At 48.2% G+C, this 15,779-nt stretch overlaps 7 protein-coding genes across 7 annotated transcripts; 3 read left to right on the top strand and 4 right to left on the bottom strand.

The window, feature by feature from the left end:
• Positions 1-183: 183 nt before the first annotated feature.
• BT62DRAFT_343045 (uncharacterized protein) lies at positions 184-3,221 on the bottom strand. Its single transcript, XM_043180570.1, has 6 exons — positions 3,068-3,221; positions 2,358-3,019; positions 2,082-2,308; positions 1,043-2,029; positions 473-975; positions 184-421 (listed from the first exon to the last, which is right to left on the bottom strand). The coding sequence occupies exons 2-6, from the start codon at positions 2,950-2,952 to the stop codon at positions 295-297; spliced, it is 2,439 nt and encodes an 812-aa protein (XP_043036478.1). The 5' UTR covers positions 2,953-3,019; positions 3,068-3,221; the 3' UTR covers positions 184-294.
• Positions 3,222-4,435: 1,214 nt separating this feature from the next.
• On the top strand, positions 4,436-5,312 carry BT62DRAFT_343253 (uncharacterized protein). The gene is made up of 4 exons (XM_043180572.1): positions 4,436-4,806; positions 4,858-4,947; positions 5,004-5,099; positions 5,156-5,312. The coding sequence occupies exons 1-4, from the start codon at positions 4,647-4,649 to the stop codon at positions 5,221-5,223; spliced, it is 414 nt and encodes a 137-aa protein (XP_043036479.1). The 5' UTR covers positions 4,436-4,646; the 3' UTR covers positions 5,224-5,312.
• Positions 5,313-5,407: 95 nt separating this feature from the next.
• On the bottom strand, positions 5,408-6,300 carry BT62DRAFT_1009582 (uncharacterized protein; the record flags this gene model as incomplete). Its single annotated transcript, XM_043177566.1, has 7 exons — positions 5,408-5,504; positions 5,559-5,572; positions 5,647-5,719; positions 5,772-5,871; positions 5,900-5,920; positions 5,992-6,094; positions 6,157-6,300. The coding sequence occupies 7 exons, from the start codon at positions 6,298-6,300 to the stop codon at positions 5,408-5,410; spliced, it is 552 nt and encodes a 183-aa protein (XP_043036480.1).
• A 715-nt stretch (positions 6,301-7,015) lies between these two features.
• BT62DRAFT_904141 (uncharacterized protein) lies at positions 7,016-8,638 on the bottom strand (the record flags this gene model as incomplete). The annotated part of the gene is made up of 6 exons (XM_043183549.1): positions 7,016-7,294; positions 7,354-7,612; positions 7,665-7,861; positions 7,922-8,092; positions 8,256-8,277; positions 8,340-8,638. The coding sequence occupies 6 exons, from the start codon at positions 8,636-8,638 to the stop codon at positions 7,016-7,018; spliced, it is 1,227 nt and encodes a 408-aa protein (XP_043036481.1).
• Positions 8,639-8,743: 105 nt separating this feature from the next.
• Positions 8,744-12,539, bottom strand: BT62DRAFT_343144 (uncharacterized protein). The gene is made up of 11 exons (XM_043180571.1): positions 11,694-12,539; positions 11,156-11,642; positions 10,565-11,098; positions 10,004-10,510; positions 9,676-9,950; positions 9,560-9,613; positions 9,465-9,508; positions 9,283-9,406; positions 9,150-9,230; positions 9,074-9,099; positions 8,744-9,016 (listed from the first exon to the last, which is right to left on the bottom strand). The coding sequence occupies exons 1-11, from the start codon at positions 12,380-12,382 to the stop codon at positions 8,892-8,894; spliced, it is 2,946 nt and encodes a 981-aa protein (XP_043036482.1). The 5' UTR covers positions 12,383-12,539; the 3' UTR covers positions 8,744-8,891.
• A 360-nt stretch (positions 12,540-12,899) lies between these two features.
• On the top strand, positions 12,900-13,447 carry BT62DRAFT_935309 (uncharacterized protein). The gene has a single exon (XM_043186909.1). The coding sequence runs from the start codon at positions 13,027-13,029 to the stop codon at positions 13,246-13,248; it is 222 nt and encodes a 73-aa protein (XP_043036484.1). The 5' UTR covers positions 12,900-13,026; the 3' UTR covers positions 13,249-13,447.
• Positions 12,900-14,874, top strand: BT62DRAFT_1078720 (uncharacterized protein; the record flags this gene model as incomplete). Its single annotated transcript, XM_043179417.1, has 8 exons — positions 12,900-13,463; positions 13,524-13,689; positions 13,761-13,783; positions 13,815-13,964; positions 14,042-14,093; positions 14,141-14,172; positions 14,283-14,735; positions 14,794-14,874. Coding segments are annotated over exons 1-8 (1,059 nt in total), but the record flags the coding sequence as incomplete, so codon positions are not given.
• Between the last annotated feature and the right edge of the window lie 905 nt (positions 14,875-15,779).

Here is a 15,779-nt window from a genome sequence, read left to right on the forward strand (position 1 = left end):
CTGCTATCCATAATTGGAGAGACTGCTGAAAGGATGTAACAAGGTTGACAATAGAAGACGAACACGGTATCATCTGGCCGAGGAAACGTAAGGTTTGAAGGCATAACGATAGAGCATCAGTGGGAGGGGGGTAAAGGGCTGTGAGACTTTCATCGGCGACTTGGAGAGCACGGTCAGATATATCGATAGTGCCTGCAGTAATGAAAAGTGTCAAGAACTGCTTCGGATCGATATTCAACCTGTATTGACTGAGTTGTTGTAATTGCCGGGAAGTTGCGTGCTCAATTTCACCACTTACTTAGAATGCTTATCCTCGAGAATATCGGATACTAATTTGCTCGATGAAACAGTTGCTTTAGATATCGCCCTGGAAAGAAGTTCTCGCCATATTTCGAGATCGTTATTTGTCGTCGGCCATTTCCTGTGAGTCGTATGAAATTAATGGCCTAAAAACAGCCGGGATAAGACTCACCCAAAAGACATCTTCAACAAGGTAACAAGAACCTGTTCCGAAAGGAGATCGACGTCCCTCGACTTGCGAGCCAGAACACGCCACAGCCGCATTGTAACATCCGGTTCGGAGCTCATGATGTCTCCCAGAATACCGAATTCGTTGCAATGAGAAACATCTAGAGAAGCCGCCAAGCCCTCGCAAAGGCTTGACCATGCTGAGTGGAGATCGGGGGTCTCAACGGGACACTGTATCGTAAGGGTCGTCTTCAGTAGATCTTCCGCAAGCCCATGGAGCCAGCGATCTGCGAAGACATTCTTGGCTACTGACCACAACTGGGAAACGAATCTTAGTGACCGAGTAGGTGCCTCGACACTTCCATTAGGTTCTGACATCGAAAGAAAGCCGGTCATGATGCTGAATACCCGACCTGCGAAACCGGACGATGTCGTCAGGTGTACTCCACCCTGTGTTAACTGTGTTTGGACTAAAAGCAACGACTGCCAGGCCCCGATGAGATTCTTCTAGATACAGAAATTCCAGTCAGTCCTAGCCAAATAAAACAACAAATTAGAAAGCCAATCAACCCACAAGCAGTACACTATCGGGGTCCCGCAAGACCGCAGTAGATGCGGTTATCCAGATATCGATCAAGGCGTCCCATTTCCGGATAATGTCCTCTTCCGAAAGTTGCCAGAGTAAATGAGGCGATTTCTTGTTTATCGCCTCGACAGCAGATGAAATGGTCCTTGATGTCGCGTTCAATAAGGTATCATCGAGCAGCTCTAGGGGCAGATAGGATTTGACGGCCGGAGTGTCTTTGCCTGGTGAAGATGGCGTTCCAATGGAGCCAAGAGCCTGGCTCAAGAGCAAAATACCATCGGCGCGCGTTGAGACATGATCACTGGACACCATCTTACCAAGGACCGATAGCGCTCGCGAAACGCCTTCGGCAGATCCGTCTTCAGCGCTAAGTACAGCGGCTATGATGACTTCTCCAATATGGCCTTTCAGCTCTTCTTGAACGACAAGAAAAGCACTCTCAATGGTTTCTTCGGCACGAGTAGTATTCGATTTTGTCCTCATTTCAAGCACAGACGAGAAGGCCCAGACAAGACACTTCCAAACAATAGGCTGAAGCCGTTTCAGCTGTTGCTGTGAGGCGGCTTCTGAAAGAGTCTTCACGAATAGAAAGATTGAAGGCCGATGTGTTAAAGCGCCATAGTCAGATAATACGATGAGCGAGGAAACAGCTACCAGCGACCACCCGGGACTCTGTGTTTCTACCGCCCGCTCGGGACTGAGCGCTTCTCTGATGCCCCCAAACTCGGAATGCCGTGCTGATCGTGAAGAAAATTCAGCGATGAAGTCGCGGATCTTGGCTGCAACGGATTGAAATGCGTCCATGGCCGTTGAGCTATCCTCAAGCTTTGTCGCCGCGAGACGGCTGATAATGCGGGTAACGAGCAAACGGTATTCCAAAGTGGGGGATATTAGGAAGGGGAGAAGATCTGAGAAGAATTGGAGTAGCGAAGGCACGAATTCGGCCCTCTGGTCGGTGACGAGTTTGAGTACGATCTTGAAGGGTTGTATGAGCACGATTCAGTCATGAACACAAAGGGATTGTAACCTTCAGACTATTGGTACGATATTCGCTCTTCCCGAGACCACTACCGAGTCCCTGCATAACAATTATTGCCATTGTGTGGGAGTATGCACTCAGCACATCGGTAGGCAAGCACTGATTGCCTAATATCCACAGTATAAAGTTGCGAATACGTTGAGGGTCTGGGGAAGGAATGTTTGGCGCCATAAGCACCGCTACTATGTCGCCTAAGAAGGATCGAAGCTCTTTATCTGTCGGCAGATAAGACAATTTCACACACTTATAGGCATAAGTGCTTACCAGTAAATTGCTTGCATAGAGGCTTCATGGATACTATATCCGACAATAGTCTCAGGGCATTGTTAGTCAGGGAATATCGCGCTTCCAAGGCTGTCAGGGCTTGTTCGTTTGTTGGTGTCTTCGAGCCTGTAAGATCTTCCAGAGACGCTTCAATCATTATGAGCTTGATATCTCTTCGTATGGCTTTGGATAGCGATGCTGAAGCCTTGCGGAGAATGACGAGAGATACATGGTCTTGGTTTTCGTCGTTGATGGCATCTGCATCGGTGCGGATCCTATTAGCAAGCTCGGTATAAGCTTCATTTAGATCGGCAAGAGAAACTCCAGGTTGGGCGCTTAACGAATTGGCAAGCGTTGATATTGATGAGTTGTAAGATTTCTTGTCTGAGAGCCTTGGATTAAAAAGGGGCGAGGAGGGCATAGGTATTGTTGCCCAACTAATATCGTCTTGGTCTTGTTCTACGATCATGGATTGTGCAGTAGAATTAAATAGTCCCAGTGCGGGAGGTTGTTCGTGTGATTGTTTCAACAACGGTGGAAGATTATTGATGGGGATGTTCTCCTTGTCGAGAGACTTGGTAGAAGCAATACGCATGTCAATTCTGGGTTATGGTAACAGCGGTGAGGAAGGTGGTAGATGAAGGGGACGGAATATTATTGCACTAAGATCTGGTCAGCAACAGCTTTATCGATATCGAACGAACGCTGACCTTTTTATGTGGCTCCCGGATGAAGAATGAACATATATAAGTGAGACCCAAACGCGTCGTCAAATATGTGCAGAGAATAAACTATGAACAACGACAAAGACAATACCAAGACATTGGTGCCAATTGACTTGCTGGCAGTACGATGTCAGGAACACACATAAAACGAAGAGCGTGATCATGTCACAGTCGCGCCTTTAATCACGTGCTAGTTTTCTATTCTTGGATGGTGCGTGACATGTCGTCTCACCCTCCTTTCTAAAATCTTTGACGATGAGCATCCATTGCGAACAACAGTTCATCGACTGTTCTCCCTTTTTTTTTACAAGCTTTGCACAATTTCTTGCTCTTTACCAGTTAAATGACCCATGTTGAAGTGCTCAGGAAAGATTGATCAGACAAGGGATGTCCCTTTCTCCATTCCCACCTTGTTTTCTAACCATCACTAGAACCTTTCAACCTGGAACTCACGCTGGCCTTGATGTTTCAATCTATCGTTTTCTTCATTGGTACTTTTTACGTTTTCGCTGTTCTCAGTCTTCCTATCGCCGCTGAAGCTGCTCGCCTCCCCGCTGTTTATCGTTCTGAACAACGCGGCGACCCCTGCGATATCCCGCCGAAACGTATTCAGTCCGAAAATTACGAATCCTACTGATGATACGACGTGATTCAGTGGTTCTCGCATTACTGCTATGTGGTATGTCCCTTCTCGCACCGTCTACCCGAGTCATTAGGCTCATCCCTAGGCATCGTTTAGGGACACAAGTAATCCACTGCAAAATCTCACGAATCCGAAAGGAATGCTTATGTTGGGCTTCGTGAGAATGGCCAAGACAACAACAAGCACTTGAATATGCGTACGCTGCTATGTTGCGTTCCGTGTTCTGCTTCGCTCAGAATTTTATCTTTACCTAATAGAACAAAGTTATCTGTACAGTAGGATCCTGTGGGTAACGATGCACTTGTTTGACTCTTCAGCAGCAGCAGTGATCCCGATATTGGATCCGGCTGACCTGGTTGTCTTCATCGATGCACTGTTGACTGTTGATTGGACTCTCTGCCTCCTTGTGACCACCTGTCCGCATTCATTGGAGACTGAGCGTATCAGATCGGTGTGGTACGACTCTAGGAAGCTTCTCTGTGCGGGACTATAAAGCATCTCTTAGTACTGGATGCTTCTAGCACGTTGTCGGTCTAGAATCACTCCGGGAACTACTCAAATTGCCTATTCGACAACAGCGGCTGCGGTGTTTAGTGCTGCTAAGAGTAATTTGCAGTCAACAGTCTCATTCAACTCTTCAATTCAGCAAGTGTTTCTTGGTAGAAGAAGTATGCCTATTGTCCAGAGCGCTGACCTAGTCTGCCCTATGTACCCTGGTGATAATTCTGAATTTTTATCTCCTGACAGGCTTGCCTGCTCCACAAGGTTATCTTCTTTGATGCAACGCTGACGAGTCCAAAACGGCAAAAGGGCGTAATATTGAGAAAGGTGATTGAGTATAAATCTGGACCGCCCGATCTCTAACTTCACCTTGCTCTCTCACCTCCTACCACCACCACCGCAGGCAATAATCACTCAGCCATGTTATCCTTCGTCGCTCTCTTTTCTGCCTTTTTCTTCGCCGTCGCCATCGCCTATCCAATGACCAAGCTCCAGGAGCTCATTGTCTGGAGCCCTACCATCACCTCGCCCACCTCGTCCACCAATTGGTGCGCTGGCACTCCACTTAATGTGACTTGGGGTACGCAGTTTCTCTTCTTGCGCGTATTTACAAGACACTAACATGCTACAGACATGATGGGTATGCCTGAAGACGGCAAAAACTCTACAGGTCTGCTGTTGTTGGGACATCAAACCCAGGACAGCGAGAATCTTGACATTCGTAAGCATCCATCTTCTTCTTGCGGACTTTCGATGACCTCGCCATGGGTGTTGCAGACCATCCCTTGGCTAACGGCTTTCCTTTGAGTCGGGGTTGGGTTTTCTGTACGATGCCGAATGACACCGCACCCCGGTCAGACTATATAGTCGTTCGTAAGTGCATTTACCTTAGAGTATCTAGCTAACTCATTCCAACTATTTCCTGGCAGTCTTTGGCGATTCTGGGAATGCGTCACCCCGCTTCAACGTCTCTGGGCCTGATCCAGCTGCCCAATAAACGCATACATCTTACCTACGAAGCAGTCTTCTCACTAGTCACATGTTCGCTTTGTTGGACGACTTACCTCACGCGCTACAGCCAGTCTTTGCATTCGTACTTTCTTGCACAGTTTTCTTTCTTTTGTCTAATGTCATAGCAGGGTATATTATTTACAAGAGATATTATTTATCTGCTCATGGTTCTACGCGCTCTTGGCCTTGGTAGAAACTTGAGCACGCACTGCCCCGGCAATATGAGAGTAGGAATCAACCATCAGCCAAATCGGTATGAAGACCGAGCTAAACAAACAGTTATCAGGATTTCCTGGCATGACAGGGAAAGGAAACACGTACATCACATTCATGAACTATTCAAACAAGAGTCGGGTGTGTCCACGGAAAGTGATAAGAAGTGATAAGATAAGCTTGCCACAAGATAAACCCACAAATGGAGGGCATTTGAGGTATTCAGATTCGGGCTACCGGTAAGCCATTCCGGGCAAAAGGTCATCCAACTAGGGTTCGTGTCAATGCTTCTGGGACGGAAGCGAATCATAACCGGCGCACCCGAGTTGTATGGAGGTACTCAAGACCACGATCCAGTAATACCTCGCAGGGTCATTAGAGACAAGCTGCTTCAGAATGTAGCAGCAAAGCGGCCCAGCGCCTAATACAGTGAGAATTTCAAGCGACACGACCGTCGGTTCCGAGAATCCCTAGCGGAAATCGGCCTCTAAAAGCCAGGGACGTGAGCGTCACGGAGAAAACGAATGGTAATAGTACGCACACATCTCCGCAAGGGGGGCTTCGCTCAGGATGACCTGGCGCCCGAAGGTAGAGTAGTACAGGAACGAGCCTTCGTATAGGAAATGAACCAGTGCGTCGAAGGCCTAGACGGAAAAGTAACATTCATTTCGGGATTATGAGGCGCAGCAACCAATTCAACGCTCACCAGCCACACGAAGACGAACCGGTCCTTGGAGGTCGCATCCTTGGGCAGCAGGGTCTTGGCACCCGTGGAAGCGGTCAACGCAATTCCCGCAACGCCGGCAAGGGAAAACAAGGACGTTGCAGTGAACAAGTCGCTTGCGGACATCGTGTACACTCACAAAGACGGAGTTGTACTTGCGGTCCTGATGCGGGGAAACAGGGAAAAGTACACGATTTTTCGGAGTCCCAAATGGAGTTATGTTTCTGTAGGCCATTCTATGGAAATACCGTAATGACAACTTGAACTGGCGCCTCTCGCGTCTGTACTTTCCAAAATGCATGTACATAATATGCTGTTCATTAAAACGACGTTCCAAGTGGTGATGTACAAAGAAGAAATGATAAAAAAAAAGAGGTCCAGTCACAAAATACATACGGCAACAAGCTATGAAACGCGTCGAATGCCATAGGTCGACGTCTTAACTTATCCGTCCTTCTTTCTAATGTTTGGGCAATTACAAGCTCTTCACATTACAATATCCTCCGGGCCACGGACAGGAACAGGGGTAATAGCCACATCACTGTCAATTGTAACAGAAGAGCTCTGCGCCCAGCCTTCTGATTGCCCAGCTCCATGAGCAGAAGCAAGGGGAGCCCCCGGAGACACTTCTGTCGCCGACAGAGTACTAGATTCCCCCGAAGGCACAGGGAGGCCCGTTGTCGGTCCGGTCACGTCTGTTTGAGGGCTTCCGAAAATATGATTGACTGCGAACCAATATTATTAGACGCCTTAACAGCCAGGGGTAGCAACTTACATTCCTTAGCGTGATCTAGAAAAACACAAGGCACATTAACCCGAAAATCAGCGGTGAATGATGTCGTTACTTACCAACGTCCGTCTGACGAAAGCACTGACTACCTTCGGGGCAGTCTTCCCTGCTGGAGATGTGGCCCTCTGCAATGCCCTTCTGTCTTTCTCGTACCCACCAGTCCTTCAGACCCCACAATAAAACCTCCGTCGCACAAGCTCTGCAGATTTTCTGGCGCGGAGCTGCCGGATCAGGATCTGTCCCTGCGACCACCGGGTGAACATCCCTGAAAAGTTCTAGCTTTAATAATGGCTGAAATCCATGCGGCTGTAATTGAATATGAGTGACGATCTGTCGATTCACATGTGTGAGATTAAATTCAAGATTGCAACAAAAACGAGGCCACAGACATCACGGTATATGTTCTTCGGCATTATTCTGCGAATGGCAAGGTAATCCAACATGATGTCAACTTCAATATGGTTGTCGTTGAAGCATTCATAAACTTCGGGTGATTGGACAAAGTCGGTAAGATCTGCCATTGAATGTAATTGTTGCACGGCCAAGGATGTTGCAATGCATCGTCCCGGTACTCCGATTCCACAAAAAGATACTTGACAAAAGTCGCATTTGGTGGTCGTAGGAGCTTGCAGTGCGAGTAGGTTCTCACTATACAGGACCGGTTAGAGACGACAGCAATTCCACGGCACGAGACACCTACCAGTTCCCACAATTGGCGTGGCCCGGAGGCGTACCCTCATCCAAGTGCCATGCATGCTCAGCGTCTGTATCAGGATCTGGAACTGGCTGAGGGCAAGTGTAGCCAAACATGTTTCCTGGTGTGCAATGTGGGCATGGACGTGCATAGTCGCTCTGGTTGAGGTTCGGTTCTGGAGACGCTTCGCGTGGAGGAGGAATCTAATAGAAATGATACAACCTAATCGACAAAATATATCTCGTAACTGAGACGGTACGCACACGCATGGATGTTCCGGTACTGTATATTTCATCTGCCTGTTGGCGCTCACGTTCTGAGCGCACTTTGCTCGGTGCAGCACGAAGTAGGACGTCTATAACTGTCTGCAATGGTCGGGAGGGCGTTACGATACTAGAAACTCCGCGACATGCTGGGCAGTTGGTGCCGCCATTCTAGATACTCAGTCAGTTCGACACATAAAGACAACAAAGGCAGAACGCAAAGAAAGGCCATCGAATAAGGGTAGTGCGAAGACATCCCATATCCCAGGAGCACTGATGAGACCCCTAACGAAAGGAAGAACAAAGAATGCTCATACTGAGGAACTGTACTCACCCGGATCCAGAGCATACAACAACTGTGAAAGCAGAAAAGTCAACATCCATTGATTCATCATCGATGGTACAATAATATGCGCACCTTCCACAGAAGAAATGTTGGCAGGGAGATACGATGACCGGCCTGTACAAGAGTTCGGAACAGCAACCACACTGTAGCTCTTGTGCTAATTCATCAACAAAGGTAGCACCGTCAATGGTGACAGCTTGGCTGGATGTCGCATTAGACGAATGGACCACATCCGCCTCTACGTTCCGATTGTCTCCTTTGACTCGCTTCCGACTGGTATCGTCCGGTAGACCCTCGAATGATGACGACGCTCTTCTCTTCAGTCCTTGACTCGAAGGCGGCGGTCGTACAGATTCGTCTTCGACCTGCATAGTGTCGGTGGCAGCGCTTATCGCGTTGTCTTCAGACATAGGATTAACTGTCGTCACCGTAGTTCAACGTAAAAGGAGAGTCGTGAGTCGGTCACGCTAATTAACTCTTAATGCTACATAGCCAAATTGGGTAGTTGCAATCATTTCTTTCACCTACAAGCTTCGAAATTCTATATCATATCGTCCCATCCCAACAGTAACGTGTACACGAAGAGATACATACAAATCGTCCGTAAATAAATACCTGACTGTCCTACAAGATCGCATCACTCGAAAGGGTGGGTAGGCCGAGGTTGATTTTAGGTGGAAGCGCAAGTCCGGCAATATGACATGCTCTGCTAAGCCGTTCACGAAGACCATCGTACCTACGGCGTTGCTCTGAAAGACGTACCATATATTAGCATTGCTGAGATCGACGCAAAACACTGGACTTACCCGAACAGGGCCAGAGCGTGGTAAGACTGAAATCAAATACGTTAGCCCCAGCTCCGAAAGAGACGTTGTAACGCACTAATCAATCGCAGGCAAAAAAGCTTTGCAAACGTCCAGGGCTATTGTCAAGGAATTGTCATATTGCCATAAGGTCATAGCACTAATCGCCTACATTAAAACTATGTTCCATGTAGAAGTTAAATAATACGTACGACAACACTTGACTCATGAACCAGAACACAAAGAATGGCCTCCGAGCCAAGTGGTTGTTGGCGTTACCGGTGACAGCGTGTAGGCCAAACATGTAACGTTGCGCGACGGTGGACTGGTGTGTCACTAGTACATAGGGTCGTCAACTCGTTCGGCTAAATGGTGAATGGGACCAAACACTTACGCCACTCTTCAGCCTTCTCGCGATGTATCAACCCATTAACATCCCTAGAAACCCCATTGAAAATCTCTCAATAATAAGGAAATATATGTCCTTACGTCGAAATGAGCGGAATGAAACGCTGGAATTCGTACGATATACACATTCTAGTACTGTAAAAAAAAAAGCAGTAGAATTAGCGCCGGCTCTCGAATCTATATAACACAGCACTCACTTGAATATATATTCCCGTGCTTGGAAAATGAATGATCTTTCAATAGCACAAGTGTGTCGATTAAGATTGGCCTCGATGGCGTCAGCTTCCAGCCAGGCTTTTACTGTAAACTGAGCCTGTTCAGCTTCTGTCGCCCCGTGATTATGCCGCATCCGAACGCATCCATGCCACAGAAGAAACGATCGATCAAATAGTGCCCATATGGTATCCTTGGGGGTGTTATAAGAGAGAGAGGGAGATCGGGTTATCGATTCACCCGAAAACAACAGGGCGTACTGGAATCAACCGTTAGAAGTATTTACATATAGGAACAGACAGCCGTACGTACATTAGAGGGGTCGCTGATGAATAAATCAGGTCCCCGGTGGTTATTAGCGTTGGCATATGCGATGTGCCCTGCTGCGAGACTCAATGCACTCCAGCAGAGACGACGACATGATTCCCTTCTGATATCACCCTCTGACCAATGGGAATTCCAGGCCGGGGTGTGAGCCCACAAGGGTGCGTGTTCTAGAGTTTCAGGATAGTGGACCTCGAGGCTGAGAGAAGTGCATACACATTCTGTAGGACTACTCGGCGGCGAAGAGGAATGGTGATCATGATGAAGGTATTGAGATTCGGATGCTGATGTATATGGAGTGTGGTAAGCCTGGCCAGAGAGTTTCTGTGCTACTGACGGGACAGCCCCGGGCGTGAAATGGGAAGTCTGGGGGTCATCCGCGTCTACAAACGTTAAAGAGAGGCTTCGAATATAAGAGTCGAGTATAACGAGAGATGAGACCGACCGCTCCCTCGTATGTTTGGGATGAGCGCAGACCTCGAATAAAGCGAGGAGCTAAAAATGTTTGATCAGCGCCACACGAAATCCAGAATGAGAATGATCACTTGCCCATGCAGCTTGAGCTAAAGTCTCATCTATCCAACCCGAATTGAAGCTGGACTCAAGCGCACTTTGGGCCTTATCTCTAAGGCGCAGAGCTCGATCCCGACCATCCCTCCCCAAACCAACCTCCGAGCTTTGCCAAAATGTGGATACGGCGAGAGCTGCAAGAACAAGGCTAGGTTGAAGATTTTGTCGTCGTATGGGATCAAAATAATTGCCAAAAAATGTAGGTAGATGAAAAAACGAAAACCAATAATTGGACGAACGGAATAGAAAACGTAAATCGGCAGTGACAGTCTGTGCGGCGAGGTCGCGATCTGAACGAGAGTGTGTCTGCTGGTAATCAGAGGGCGGGGAGAGGTAAAGGGACAGTAGTGAATCCCACCAAGTCTTCCGCGTAAATTCACTAGAGGGTTGATTAGAAATATTTTGAACTTGTGGGTCTTTGCTACTGCTATAACCCTGTTGAAAGAACCCTCGTTGGACGATACTATTCTCAGGTTCGTTGGACTGGGCCATGAAACCGGAGCTATCTATCGTCTAAGAATAGATGAGCAGTTAGACTTGACCACAGATGGCAATCCAAAGAAGGCAAACCTCTGTCTTGGGAAAGTATACGTCATTAGGAACGATATCCAGAGGACAAGGGTGTACGCTATGGCAAGCGCATCCATTCATAACAGCCACATAAGGGGGTTGCGGTCGGGACATGTCGCCAAAGCCGCCAGGCGAATTCATGTGGTCGCTAGAAGATGGAGAGGACAGCGAAGCTGAAAGAGGTAGCCTGGAAAGAGAGGTGCTGCGACTACGAGCGGAGTCGGAAAGATTAGCGGAAGTCGGAGAAGCGCTAGATTTGTGGGCGATGGAGTCTGTGCGCCGGCGACGACGGTGTGAGGCCCCGCCGTTTTCCCTTTCCAATTCCATTTTGAGCTCTCTAGCCATGCGCTGTCGTGCTCCGGGAGTCTTGTCAGGCCCGCGCCGTTTTGGCACAGGGTCATAGGTGCACTCGTTGGAGCCATTGGTTCGACGACCACAGTTATGGCATACAGGCTTTGCGCCGTCACAACGTATTTTCCGTGATCGGCTAAAAGAATTCGATAAGTGTACAGATATTTCAGATAGGGAAAAGAATTACCATTGGATGCATGCGACATAGACCCTTGCCCGGGGTTTGCCCTGAGTGGTAGGCGGCTGGTCAGGAGCTAGGGAAATGCGCGGTTTTTCACGTCGAGGCTTGCGAGGCTTCAACGGCTCGGCAGTGGGAGGGGACACATCAGGAGCCTGGGGGGACCAAGTTTCGGGCGAGTCATAGGCACGGTCGGTAATTGCGGACTCAGGCATAGGCACATAGCCATAGCCGATACGTTGGAGATCAGAGACAGAAGTGTCGACGGTGTTAGAGAAATTACCGCGTCGACTCCGGGGCACGGTTGCAGAAGCAGGGACCAAGTTTGGCGGATCGTCGATATTGGCCGAGTATTCGGAATGATTGGAAACAGTCGTATAGTATGAGTGGGAACCATCGGCTGAAAGAGAAAAGGACGAGCTCGAGGAGGCAAGCCTGACATCGGAGGCGACAGGGTACTGACGAGGGCCATTGAGGGACAGCATCTGTCTTGGGCCGTCCAAGTGGTTATCCATATGATGATCACTGTATTCTTGGACGTGCCGGGAGGCCATGTGCTTCACACGAAAATTGCGCGCATCGGGAGCAGGGGAATGCTCCACGATGTCGGTGTCGGTGTAGTAGTACGAGGACATAGGACGGTATGTCGGGACGTCGGGGTCGTCCCGACTTCTGGAAGGCTCCTCTATAGCATACATAGATAGATGAAGACAATGAAGACGAGCAGGGGAGAGGAAAATAATCAGTGGGATCTGCAAACCAGAATTAGGTGGCCCGCTTCACATGTTTTTGTATGGCGTTGGTTTGCCTTTGAGGTAGAGTCCGCTTGTTTGTTCGCCGTCACCACGATCTCTGTTTGCAGCAATTGCAATACGTAATGTCCTAATGTGGAATTATACTAACCGCCGGCCCTCTTTTTCGGCCTTTCCCCTGTTACCGCGCGGCGCCGTAACATACATCCAGTGCCTGCAGTGCCTAGCCGAGCATACGCATTTGGCGCAATATTTCTTCAGTCTCTTTCTCTGGTTCCTCCGCTTTGATTTTCGGCCCTTCTTCCGGCGTAGAAATCTCTGCAAAATCTCAGTGGCGCTGAGGACCCCTGCCATCTAGATCTCACGGCACGGCGGCATTCGCAGGTACCGAAACGCTATCAGATGATGATCTGACTTCGATTTTCCCATCATCCCAGAAGGCTTTAAGCTCGACCAAGGCCGTTGAAATCGTGCGCACCTACCAGGTCGGCACACTTTGTCTTTGCGACCGTGTTCTATCGGTCTAGGTCCTTCTTCAAGGGTTTCCAAGTCGATTAGGCACCCTCTATCTTCGTTTTATAGTTTCCAGCATGCTGTTCAGCCACCATCAGTCTTCCAACCTTGTCGTCTTGCTGCTTTCACAGCTCTTACGGATCTGTGTATCTTTATCCTACTCTTGCTGTCTTTTCACTTCCATGCTCCACTATTATCTTCCTACAGGCAGCATCAAGCAGGTATACTACATAGACTCGTGGACGTGGTACAGCTGTAAACATCTTTGGAAAATAGTCTACCCCTTGACTCGGTCTTGAGGTCGGTTAAGCTTCCCTTTCATGTGGACAACACTGCCATCGTGGTCCTGTTCCTTTTTCTAATATCTATATTGATCATCATATCCATTGACACAGAAGCTTCAGTGAGTAAGATGGCTCTGGTTTCTCTATCTCATGGGTCTCGCATGCCTGAACATGTCATCTTTATAACTCATTCGTTGCTACGTGGGCTCCCGATCAAAATTTATTGTATCGTAAGGTGGTTCTGGTAGTTATCAACCATGTTCCCATTGACTACTTGGCCGGATGAATAGATACAGTACAAGGAGGAGTTGCCGGTCTCGGAAAGTCCATTGCAACGGGACCCCGTTCGGACGAAGGCAAAGTCTAGACTTGCGAACAGTGCGATTCGCCTTGTGAAACAGCATAATCTTCTTATCAGCACGGCTACTCCGACGCGCGCTGCCCGCAAACATAATGGTATACATTATACTTTAATACTGATTTGTCTGTCAACATTTTCGACACCTGTTCGCGGTCAACCGCTTTAGGAAAACGAGCGGGGCGGTTTAACGTCCTAAGAATCTGACTTTGCGAAAAAGTAGCCCGGGAACTCAACCCACGGTTTACTTCCATCTCTGATCATGCGTCTTGCATTTGCGGTCAAGTCGATCCTACCAGCCGGGTTGGAAAACAATCAAGGATGGTCGAGTGACCTTGGGGAGCATTCTGTGCCATCGGACCGGACATCCGTTGTTGGACCGATTTATCAACCGGTCTTTTACTGGCTCCAGCTGACGCCTCTTTCAACCGGTACCGCCACAAAGTAAAGTCGTCCTCGTACCAGGGTTGTTGTATTCGGTTTCTCCCGCCTATCGTGCAAGGTGAGATTGAGAATCGTAGGTGCCTTGGCAACCAGTTGAAAACCTAGTCTATTCCGGCGAGTTACAGTGTCTAAATCCGGTTCGTCTGCCTTCGTCATGTTTCAACTGTTCTATTCAGGGTTGCGGACCTGCCACTCTACATTACGAATATGAATGTTTATAACTCGAATCGCTCACTTTTTTGTCCAGGTTACATCGACCTCCTTCGAACCTGATCAGATACCATTCACCCTGATCAGGTATATTTTCACATCAATCTACTGCCCATCTTCGCTTGGTCACCAGGCTTGTTCGTACAGCAGCATGTCTACTACATTTATCCCTTCTGAATCCCTTACCTATGTCCAGAGGCGCCTCAATCTCCACGTGAATGGGAAACTTGCTCTTTGGAATCTTTGTGTAAACATTACCTTCTGTGGCTGTTCGGCGCTTCTGTTGTACTCTCTGGCAGGGTTTGACGGCGGAACTGTTCTCGAGGGCGGAAGTGTCGACGGCAGAAACGTCTTCGGACCTGTTGTCAAGAGCGCAGATTCTCCCCGTACTATTTCCAAAACTGCGCAAGCCCAGAACATTTACACTGATGTCGGCTCCGCGATGGAAGGGATTCCTACGTTCACACCGACTGCACCCGTGCCCGAAGCTGTACCCATCATTTCCCTTCCCACGATTATTGGTCACTCTCATACTCATGCCTCTCAAGGTTCTCATTCATTGCACGACTTCTACGACCATATACATCTCCTTGATATGGATTTCCCCTTCAGTACAAATAGCTTGCCGGACGGAGATGCATTGTTGGCTCCGACGAGTACCATGAGCATGTCAGAAGTTTGATGTTACCCGCGAACAAGTTCAACTCCGCGAATTCGGTGGAGAGGAATTGGAATTGTTTGGATATTTATAATGTATACTTTTTCACTCTGTAATGACATACAGATTCTGTTTCTACGCAGGTTGGCTTCTGCTTTTAATAGCACAACTGGAACTGTTGTTGCCCAAAACTCCGTGTTCTTCCTCTGCGTCATACTTCTTTTACATTGCACCCGCCCTCGCGGTTCGGAAAGACTCATAGCACCGGTACATAATTACGGTTTATAATAAAGAATACACTAGGTATATCCTGTAGGTTGTAGACTGAAATGCGTATGACATAGCAACGTTACCATTATCGTTATTTACATCTGAGTGATGATTTGCGCTATGTGATCGGTGAGTGGTACCGTCAACGACGGTGTGTCGGGTACATTGGTGTCTGATCGACATTGATCCCGGTAGCTTTCATTTAGCGATGAGGGCAATATAAAATGATTACCTATGAGTAGTACTGATAGATGTGTTAATCAAATACTCTGTCCACCGGCGGTCACTACTAAAGAAACGTCGTAAAGAATTGCTGTAGTGACTGATGCTACCATTGCTGGGTCGATGCCTAGGTAACATTCTCAGGTAGCTGTGCTTGAACAATTATCCGCTCATCTATCAAATTCTTCCTGACTTTCTCATGCTAGCTACATCTCATTATTGCTCCCAGATTTTAATGATCGACGCGCCTGATCGCGCGCTGCGAACTGAATCCTCACTATGAGTCATGGGGTAAATTTGAAACATCACGTGCGAACATCCACGTGCGTCACATTTGCCCGATGGGCCGGTCAGTTTTAACTTGGCTTCCTTCGACAACGAACG

This window comes from Guyanagaster necrorhizus, assembly GCF_019112545.1.
Source record: "Guyanagaster necrorhizus MCA 3950 unplaced genomic scaffold BT62scaffold_25, whole genome shotgun sequence".
In the NCBI taxonomy this organism is placed as follows: Eukaryota; Fungi; Basidiomycota; class Agaricomycetes; order Agaricales; family Physalacriaceae; genus Guyanagaster; species Guyanagaster necrorhizus.

Coding starts and splice junctions, on each gene's coding strand:
- BT62DRAFT_343253 (XM_043180572.1), top strand. CDS start 4,647: ATGTTATCCTTCGTCGCTCTCTTTTCTGCCTTTTTCTTCGCCGTCGCC. Junction 4,948..5,003: donor CAGCGAGAATCTTGACATTC/GTAAGCATCCAT, acceptor TGGGTGTTGCAG/ACCATCCCTTGGCTAACGGC. Junction 5,100..5,155: donor GTCAGACTATATAGTCGTTC/GTAAGTGCATTT, acceptor ATTTCCTGGCAG/TCTTTGGCGATTCTGGGAAT.
- BT62DRAFT_343045 (XM_043180570.1), bottom strand. CDS start 2,952: ATGCGTATTGCTTCTACCAAGTCTCTCGACAAGGAGAACATCCCCATC. Junction 2,309..2,357: donor TCTATGCAAGCAATTTACTG/GTAAGCACTTAT, acceptor ATCTGCCGACAG/ATAAAGAGCTTCGATCCTTC. Junction 2,030..2,081: donor ATCGTACCAATAGTCTGAAG/GTTACAATCCCT, acceptor CAACCCTTCAAG/ATCGTACTCAAACTCGTCAC.
- BT62DRAFT_935309 (XM_043186909.1), top strand. CDS start 13,027: ATGCTGTTCAGCCACCATCAGTCTTCCAACCTTGTCGTCTTGCTGCTT.
- BT62DRAFT_343144 (XM_043180571.1), bottom strand. CDS start 12,382: ATGTATGCTATAGAGGAGCCTTCCAGAAGTCGGGACGACCCCGACGTC. Junction 9,509..9,559: donor TTCATTCCGCTCATTTCGAC/GTAAGGACATAT, acceptor TGGGGTTTCTAG/GGATGTTAATGGGTTGATAC. Junction 9,231..9,282: donor TTCATGAGTCAAGTGTTGTC/GTACGTATTATT, acceptor GTAGGCGATTAG/TGCTATGACCTTATGGCAAT.